The sequence below is a fragment of the Telmatherina bonti genome (assembly GCF_933228915.1).
Source record: "Telmatherina bonti genome assembly, chromosome: 10".
Classification (NCBI taxonomy): Eukaryota; Metazoa; Chordata; class Actinopteri; order Atheriniformes; family Telmatherinidae; genus Telmatherina; species Telmatherina bonti.
This window is the reverse complement of record NC_136628.1, coordinates 39,235,901-39,245,651: the sequence shown is the minus strand read 5'-3', so window position 1 is coordinate 39,245,651 and position 9,751 is coordinate 39,235,901. Positions and strand designations below refer to the sequence as shown.

The 9,751-nt window shown below is 55.3% G+C and overlaps 1 protein-coding gene across 1 annotated transcript in view; it reads left to right on the top strand.

Moving 5' to 3' along the window:
* Window positions 1–3,444: 3,444 nt before the first annotated feature.
* guca1d (guanylate cyclase activator 1d) overlaps window positions 3,445–9,751 on the top strand; it is a gene marked incomplete at both ends in the record, with an annotated part of 46,644 nt that continues 40,337 nt past the window's right edge. Inside the window, one exon of the mRNA XM_079247795.1 lies at window positions 3,445–3,639. Within this exon, the coding sequence (XP_079103921.1) occupies window positions 3,445–3,639 (195 nt within the window). The remainder of the gene's footprint in view (window positions 3,640–9,751) is intronic.

Genomic DNA, 9,751 nt, shown 5'->3' with positions numbered 1-9,751 from the left:
TGGGACACTTTGCCTGTCCCAGCCTTCCCAGTGGGACACTTTGTCTGTCCCAGCCTTCCCAGTGGGACACTTTGTCTGTCCCAGCCTTCCCAGTGGGACACTTTGCCTGTCCCAGCCTTCCCAGTGGGACACTTTGCCTGTCCCAGCCTTCCCAGTGGGACACTTTGCCTGTCCCAGCCTTCCCAGTGGGACACTTTGCCTGTCCCAGCCTTCCCAGTGGGACACTTTGCCTGTCCCAGCCTTCCCAGTGGGATACTTTGTCTGTCCCAGCCTTCCCAGTGGGACACTTTGTCTGTCCCAGCCTTCCCAGTGGGACACTTTGTCTGTCCCAGCCTTCCCAGTGGGACACTTTGTCTGTCCCAGCCTTCCCAGTGGGACACTTTGTCTGTCCCAGCCTTCCCAGTGGGACACTTTGTCTGTCCCAGCCTTCCCAGTGGGACACTTTGCCTGTCCCAGCCTTCCCAGTGGGACACTTTGTCTGTCCCAGCCTTCCCAGTGGGACACTTTGTCTGTCCCAGCCTTCCCAGTGGGACACTTTGCCTGTCCCAGCCTTCCCAGTGGGACACTTTGCCTGTCCCAGCCTTCGCAGTGGGACACTTTGTCTGTCCCAGCCTTCCCAGTGGGACACTTTGTCTGTCCCAGCCTTCCCAGTGGGACACTGTCTGTCCCAGCCTTCCCAGTGGGATACTTTGCCTGTCCCAGCCTTCCCAGTGGGACACTTTGCCTGTCCCAGCCTTCCCAGTGGGACACTTTGCCTGTCCCAGCCTTCCCAGTGGGACACTTTGTCTGTCCCAGCCTTCCCAGTGGGACACTTTGTCTGTCCCAGCCTTCCCAGTGGGACACTTTGCCTGTCCCAGCCTTCGCAGTGGGACACTTTGTCTGTCCCAGCCTTCCCAGTGGGACACTTTGTCTGTCCCAGCCTTCGCAGTGGGACACTTTGTCTGTCCCAGCCTTCCCAGTGGGACACTTTGTCTGTCCCAGCCTTCCCAGTGGGACACTTTGTCTGTCCCAGCCTTCCCAGTGGGACACTTTGCCTGTCCCAGCCTTCCCAGTGGGACACTTTGCCTGTCCCAGCCTTCCCAGTGGGACACTTTGTCTGTCCCAGCCTTCCCAGTGGGACACTTTGTCTGTCCCAGCCTTCCCAGTGGGACACTTTGCCTGTCCCAGCCTTCCCAGTGGGACACTTTGCCTGTCCCAGCCTTCCCAGTGGGACACTTTGTCTGTCCCAGCCTTCCCAGTGGGACACTGTCTGCACTTTGTCTGTCCCAGCCTTCCCAGTGGGACACTGTCTGTCCCAGCCTTCCCAGTGGGATACTTTGCCTGTCCCAGCCTTCCCAGTGGGACACTTTGCCTGTCCCAGCCTTCCCAGTGGGACACTTTGTCTGTCCCAGCCTTCCCAGTGGGACACTTTGTCTGTCCCAGCCTTCCCAGTGGGACACTGTCTGTCCCAGCCTTCCCAGTGGGATACTTTGCCTGTCCCAGCCTTCCCAGTGGGACACTTTGCCTGTCCCAGCCTTCCCAGTGGGACACTTTGCCTCTCCCAGCCTTCCCAGTGGGACACTTTGTCTGTCCCAGCCTTCCCAGTGGGACACTTTGCCTGTCCCAGCCTTCGCAGTGGGACACTTTGTCTGTCCCAGCCTTCCCAGTGGGACACTTTGTCTGTCCCAGCCTTCCCAGTGGGACACTTTGTCTGTCCCAGCCTTCCCAGTGGGACACTTTGCCTGTCCCAGCCTTCCCAGTGGGACACTTTGCCTGTCCCAGCCTTCCCAGTGGGACACTTTGTCTGTCCCAGCCTTCCCAGTGGGACACTTTGTCTGTCCCAGCCTTCCCAGTGGGACACTTTGTCTGTCCCAGCCTTCCCAGTGGGACACTTTGCCTGTCCCAGCCTTCCCAGTGGGACACTTTGCCTGTCCCAGCCTTCCCAGTGGGACACTTTGTCTGTCCCAGCCTTCCCAGTGGGACACTTTGCCTGTCCCAGCCTTCCCAGTGGGACACTTTGCCTGTCCCAGCCTTCCCAGTGGGACACTTTGTCTGTCCCAGCCTTCCCAGTGGGACACTTTGCCTGTCCCAGCCTTCCCAGTGGGACACTTTGCCTGTCCCAGCCTTCCCAGTGGGACACTTTGTCTGTCCCAGCCTTCCCAGTGGGACACTTTGTCTGTCCCAGCCTTCCCAGTGGGACACTTTGTCTGTCCCAGCCTTCCCAGTGGGACACTTTGCCTGTCCCAGCCTTCCCAGTGGGACACTTTGCCTGTCCCAGCCTTCCCAGTGGGACACTTTGCCTGTCCCAGCCTTCCCAGTGGGACACTTTGTCTGTCCCAGCCTTCCCAGTGGGACACTTTGTCTGTCCCAGCCTTCCCAGTGGGACACTTTGTCTGTCCCAGCCTTCCCAGTGGGACACTTTGTCTGTCCCAGCCTTCCCAGTGGGACACTTTGTCTGTCCCAGCCTTCCCAGTGGGACACTTTGCCTGTCCCAGCCTTCCCAGTGGGACACTTTGCCTGTCCCAGCCTTCCCAGTGGGACACTTTGTCTGTCCCAGCCTTCCCAGTGGGACACTTTGCCTGTCCCAGCCTTCCCAGTGGGACACTTTGCCTGTCCCAGCCTTCCCAGTGGGACACTTTGTCTGTCCCAGCCTTCCCAGTGGGACACTTTGCCTGTCCCAGCCTTCCCAGTGGATGGAAAGCAACCCAACATAGCCTCCAGGTAGGTGACGTCAGAGAGGTCAGATCAGCAGTCCTCTCCGTGTGAACCAGGTCAGATTCTTACATAAGTGTCCAGAACCGGATCCTTTCCTCCTGCAGGTCCCGGTCTGCTGGGGAACCGGATCCTTTCCTCCTGCAGGTCCCGGTCTGCTGGGGAACCGGATCCTTTCCTCCTGCAGGTCCCGGTCTGCTGGGGAACCGGACCCTTTCCTCCTGCAGGTCCCGGTCTGCTGGGGAACCGGACCCTTTCCTCCTGCAGGTCCCGGTCTGCTGGGGAACCGGATCCTTTCCTCCTGCAGGTCCTGGTCTGCTGGGGAACCGGATCCTTGAGGTTCTCTGAAGGTTCATTCTTCTGATTTTATTCTTTGCAATAAACCGGCTCAAACTAAAGCTGAACAGATGAAATTTCAAAAGCACATTAAACTTCACATTAAAATCCGACACACATCCCCATGGTGTGTGTCTGAATTCCTAAAGATGAGAATTAATAAGAACCAGATTATCCAGTAAGTATGATCCATTAAAACCAGCGCAGGCTTTCTAGCGTGGTTCCTGCAGCAGAGCAGCTCATCTCATTAGCGACTTATTTTAGCTCCTCCTTGACTTCATGAACTAAGAGGGTTAAAGATTCCAGAGTCGCAGCAACCTGCATGTAGACCGGATTTAGCCTCATAGTCTCACAGTGACCGAGCCGTCAGACCGGTCCTGGTCTCCTCTGCTTTGTCTGCCGGGATCACCGGGGATCATGGGGAGCGAACACTCCAACCTGGACGATGTTCTGGCCGAGGACATGCACCACTGGTACAACAAGTTCATGAGGGAGTCTCCATCCGGCCTCATCACGCTGTTTGAGCTGAAGGCCATCCTCAACCTGAGGGGCATCAACGAGAACGCCAACAGCTACGTGGAGCAAGTCTTCTTCACCTTTGACATGGACGGGGTACGTCTCACACCGGAATGTGGTCCAGAGAGGTGCTCATCTTTATTTCAGATTCATAAAAGATGTGAAAACATTGATAAAAAGTTGAAGTTTGAAGGGTTTCTTGCCAGGATGTTTCAGCTCCTACAGATGTGCAGGACTCAGAAGACCACTTCAGAAGAGTCCAGTGGTTTGATCTGGGGCTCTCTGGGCTGTTTTTATCTTTGTTCTGGCTCTTCAAGCAGGAGGTTTTCTGACACCAGGAAGCTCGTTTGGTCCAGAATGCCTTGATAGTCCCAAAATTTCAAATGACCCTGACAACATTCCAGACGTGTGTCTGTTTAGAAGGAAGTCTGGCTTTCTCTGCTTAGACCACAGCACCGTGATCCGAGACCAGATAAGCAACAAAGACAGAAGGTATTAATGGATGGATGGATGGACAGATGGATGAAGGATGGATGGATGGACGGATGAAGGAAGGATGGATGGATGGACAGATGGATGAAGGATGGATGGATGGACGGATGGATGAAGGATGGATGGATGGACGGATGGATGAAGGATGGATGGATGGACGGATGGATGAAGGATGGATGGATGGACGGATGGATGAAGGATGGATGGATGGACAGATGGATGATGGATGGATGGATGGACGGATGTATGAAGGATGGATGGATGGACGGATGTATGAAGGATGGATGGATGGATGGATGAAGGATGGATGGATGGACGGATGGATGAAGGATGGATGGATGGACGAAGGATGGATGGATGGACGGATGGATGAAGGATGGATGGATGGACAGATGGATGAAGGATGGATGGATGGACAGATGGATGAAGGATGGATGGATGGACGGATGGATGAAGGATGGATGGATGGACGGATGGATGAAGGATGGATGGATGGACGGATGGATGAAGGATGGATGGATGGACGGATGGATGAAGGATGGATGGATGGACAGATGGATGAAGGATGGATGGATGGACAGATGGATGAAGGATGGATGGATGGACAGATGGATGAAGGATGGATGGATGGACAGATGGATGAAGGATGGATGGATGGACGGATGGATGAAGGATGGATGGATGGACGGATGGATGAAGGATGGATGGATGGACGGATGGATGAAGGATGGATGGATGGACGGATGGATGAAGGATGGCTGGATGGACGGATGGATGAAGGATGGATGGATGGACGGATGGATGAAGGATGGCTGGATGGACGGATGGATGAAGGATGGATGGATGGACGGATGGATGAAGGATGGATGGATGGACGGATGGATGAAGGATGTATGAAGGATGGATGACAAACACTCTTGTAAAAAAACCAGAGGAAGGATTGATGGAGTGACAGGAATGAGAACTGTGTGACATCATGTATGACATTCTAAACACGCGAAAAGACATTAAACAGGCCGTCCTCGCGGAGCCCTGCTCGGCTGGACTCGTTGCCTTGACGACCTTCCTTGGACAAGATAATAATTGTCCCGGTATTTGACCCAGTTCAGCGCAGAAGGTCCAGGAGCGATGGAGTCTAAACCAGCAGATGATCCAGTTCTCCTCCTGGACCAGGATCCTACAAACAGCGTCCCTCCTGGTTCTCCCGTCTGCAGACTTCCAGCAGAGCCGAAGATCCACGGAGAAGCACGGCACGCGTGTCCTCAACGTGGTTACATGTTTACAGACATCAGTCTGACCTGTGGATCCACCGTGGTGGTCATCGGGAGGAAGGTGGCGATGAGGAAGGTGGCGATGAGGGAGGTGACGATGAGGAAAGTGGCGATGAGGAAGGTGGCGATGAGGAAGGTGGCGATGAGGAAGGGATTGATGAGGAAAGTGGCGATGAGGAAGGTGACGATGAGGAAGGTGACGATTAGGGAGGTGGCGATGAGGAAGGTGACGATGAGGAAGGTGACGATGAGGAAGGTGGCGATGAGGAAGGTGACGATGAGGAAGGGATTAATGAGGAAGGTGACGATGAGGAAGGTGACGATGAGGGAGGTGACGATGAGGAAGGTGACGATGAGGAAGGGATTGATGAGGAAGGTGACAATGAGGAAGGTGACGATGAGGAAGGTGACGATGAGGAAGGTGGCGATGAGGAAGGTGACGATGAGGAAGGGATTAATGAGGAAGGTGGCGATAAGGAAGGTGACGATTAGGGAGGTGGCGATGAGGAAGGTGACGATGAGGGAGGTGACGATGAGGAAGGTGGCGATAAGGAAGGTGGCGATGAGGAAGGTGGCGATAAGGAAGGTGACGATTAGGGAGGTGACGATGAGGGAGGGATTAATGAGGAAGGTGGCGATAAGGAAGGTGACGATGAGGAAGGTGACGATGAGGAAGGTGGCGATAAGGAAGGTGACGATTAGGGAGGTGACGATGAGGGAGGGATTAATGAGGAAGGTGACGATGAGGAAGGTGACGATGAGGAAGGTGGCGATAAGGAAGGTGACGATGAGGAAGGTGACGATGAGGAAGGTGGCGATAAGGAAGGTGACGATGAGGAAGGTGACGATGAGGAAGGTGGCGATAAGGAAGGTGGCGATGAGGGAGGTGACGATGAGGAAAGTGGCGATGAGGAAGGTGGCGATGAGGAAGGTGACGATGAGGAAGGGGACGATGAGGAAGGTGACGATGAGGAAGGTGACGATGAGGAAGGTGGCGATGAGGGAGGTGGCGATGAGGAAGGTGGCGATGAGGAAGGGATTGATGAGGAAAGTGGCGATGAGGAAGGTGACGATGAGGAAGGTGACGATTAGGGAGGTGGCGATGAGGAAGGTGACGATGAGGAAGGTGACGATGAGGAAGGTGGCGATGAGGAAGGTGACGATGAGGAAGGGATTAATGAGGAAGGTGACGATGAGGAAGGTGACGATGAGGGAGGTGACGATGAGGAAGGTGACGATGAGGAAGGGATTGATGAGGAAGGTGACAATGAGGAAGGTGACGATGAGGAAGGTGACGATGAGGAAGGTGGCGATGAGGAAGGTGACGATGAGGAAGGGATTAATGAGGAAGGTGGCGATAAGGAAGGTGACGATTAGGGAGGTGGCGATGAGGAAGGTGACGATGAGGGAGGTGACGATGAGGAAGGTGACGATGAGGAAGGTGACGATGAGGAAGGTGGCGATAAGGAAGGTGACGATTAGGGAGGTGACGATGAGGGAGGGATTAATGAGGAAGGTGGCGATAAGGAAGGTGGCGATGAGGGAGGTGACGATGAGGAAAGTGGCGATGAGGAAGGTGGCGATGAGGAAGGTGACGATGAGGAAGGGGACGATGAGGAAGGTGACGATGAGGAAGGTGACGATGAGGAAGGTGGCGATGAGGGAGGTGGCGATGAGGAAGGTGGCGATGAGGAAGGTGACGATGAGGGAGGTGGCGATGAGGGAGGTGACGATGAGGAAGGTGACGATGAGGAAGGGATTGATGAGGAAGGTGACGATGAGGAAGGTGACGATGAGGAAGGTGACGATGAGGAAGGGGACGATGAGGAAGGTGACGATGAGGAAGGTGGCGATGAGGGAGGTGGCGATGAGGAAGGTGACGATGAGGAAGGTGACGATGAGGAAGGTGACGATGAGGGAGGTGGCGATGAGGAAGGTGACGATGAGGAAGGTGACGATGAGGGAGGTGGCGATGAGGAAGGTGACGATGAGGAAGGGGACGATGAGGAAGGTGGCGATGAGGAAGGTGACGATGAGGAAGGTGACGATGAGGGAGGTGGCGATGAGGAAGGTGACGATGAGGAAGGTGACGATGAGGAAGGGATTAATGAGGAAGGTGGCGATAAGGAAGGTGACGATTAGGGAGGTGGCGATGAGGGAGGTGACGATGAGGAAGGTGGCGATAAGGAAGGTGACGATTAGGGAGGTGACGATGAGGAAGGTGACGATGAGGAAGGTGGCGATGAGGAAGGTGACGATGAGGGAGGTGACGATGAGGAAGGTGACGATGAGGAAGGTGACGATGAGGAAGGTGACGATGAGGGAGGTGACGATGAGGAAGGTGACGATGAGGAAGGTGACGATGAGGAAGGTGACGATGAGGGAGGTGGCGATGAGGAAGGTGACGATGAGGAAGGTAACTATGAGGAAGATGGCGATGAGGAAGGTGACGATGAGGAAGGTAACTATGAGGAAGATGGCGATGAGGAAGGTGGCGATAAGGAAGGTGACGATTAGGGAGGTGACGATGAGGAAGGTGGCGATGAGGAAGGTGACGATGAGGGAGGTGACGATGAGGAAGGTGACGATGAGGAAGGTGACGATGAGGGAGGTGACGATGAGGAAGGTGACGATGAGGAAGGTGACGATGAGGAAGGTGACGATGAGGGAGGTGGCGATGAGGAAGGTGACGATGAGGAAGGTAACTATGAGGAAGATGGCGATGAGGAAGGTGACGATGAGGAAGGTAACTATGAGGAAGATGGTGATGAGGGAGGTGACGATGAGGAAGGTGACGATGAGGAAGGGATTGATGAGGAAGGTGACGATGAGGAAGGTGACGATGAGGAAGGTGACGATGAGGAAGGTGGCGATGAGGGAGGTGGCGATGAGGAAGGTGACGATGAGGAAGGTGACGATGAGGAAGGTGACGATGAGGGAGGTGGCGATGAGGAAGGTGGCGATGAGGGAGGTGACGATGAGGGAGGTGGCGATGAGGAAGGTGACGATGAGGAAGGGGACGATGAGGAAGGTGGCGATGAGGAAGGTGGCGATGAGGAAGGTGACGATGAGGGAGGTGACGATGAGGGAGGTGGCGATGAGGAAGGTGGCGATGAGGGAGGTGGCGATGAGGGAGGTGGCGATGAGGAAGGTGACGATGAGGAAGGGGACGATGAGGAAGGTGGCGATGAGGAAGGTGGCGATGAGGAAGGTGACGATGAGGAAGGTGGCGATGAGGAAGGTGGCGATGAGGGAGGTGGCGATGAGGGAGGTGGCGATGAGGAAGGTGACGATGAGGAAGGGGACGATGAGGAAGGTGGCGATGAGGAAGGTGGCGATGAGGAAGGTGGCGATGAGGAAGGTGACGATGAGGAAGGGGACGATGAGGAAGGGATTAATGAGGAAGGTGACGATGAGGAAGGTGACGATGAGGGAGGTGACGATGAGGAAGGTGACGATGAGGAAGGTGACGATGAGGGAGGTGGCGATGAGGAAGGTGACGATGAGGAAGGGGACAAGGAAGGTGACAATGAGGAAGGTGACGATGAGGGAGGTGACGATGAGGAAGGTAACTATGAGGAAGATGGTGATGAGGGAGGTGACGATGAGGAAGGTGACGATGAGGAAGGGATTGATGAGGAAGGTGACGATGAGGAAGGTGACGATGAGGAAGGTGACGATGAGGAAGGTGACGATGAGGAAGGTGGCGATGAGGGAGGTGGCGATGAGGAAGGTGACGATGAGGAAGGTGACGATGAGGAAGGTGACGATGAGGGAGGTGGCGATGAGGAAGGTGGCGATGAGGGAGGTGACGATGAGGAAGGTGGCGATGAGGAAGGGGACGATGAGGAAGGTGGCGATGAGGGAGGTGGCGATGAGGAAGGTGACGATGAGGAAGGGGACGATGAGGAAGGTGGCGATGAGGAAGGTGGCGATGAGGAAGGTGACGATGAGGGAGGTGACGATGAGGGAGGTGGCGATGAGGAAGGTGGCGATGAGGGAGGTGGCGATGAGGGAGGTGGCGATGAGGAAGGTGACGATGAGGAAGGGGACGATGAGGAAGGTGGCGATGAGGAAGGTGGCGATGAGGAAGGTGACGATGAGGAAGGTGGCGATGAGGAAGGTGGCGATGAGGGAGGTGGCGATGAGGGAGGTGGCGATGAGGAAGGTGACGATGAGGAAGGGGACGATGAGGAAGGTGGCGATGAGGAAGGTGGCGATGAGGAAGGTGGCGATGAGGAAGGTGACGATGAGGGAGGTGGCGATGAGGAAGGTGACGATGAGGAAGGGGACGATGAGGAAGGGATTAATGAGGAAGGTGACGATGAGGAAGGTGACGATGAGGGAGGTGACGATGAGGAAGGTGACGATGAGGAAGGTGACGATGAGGGAGGTGGCGATGAGGAAGGTGACGATGAGGAAGGGGACAAGGAAGGTGACAATGA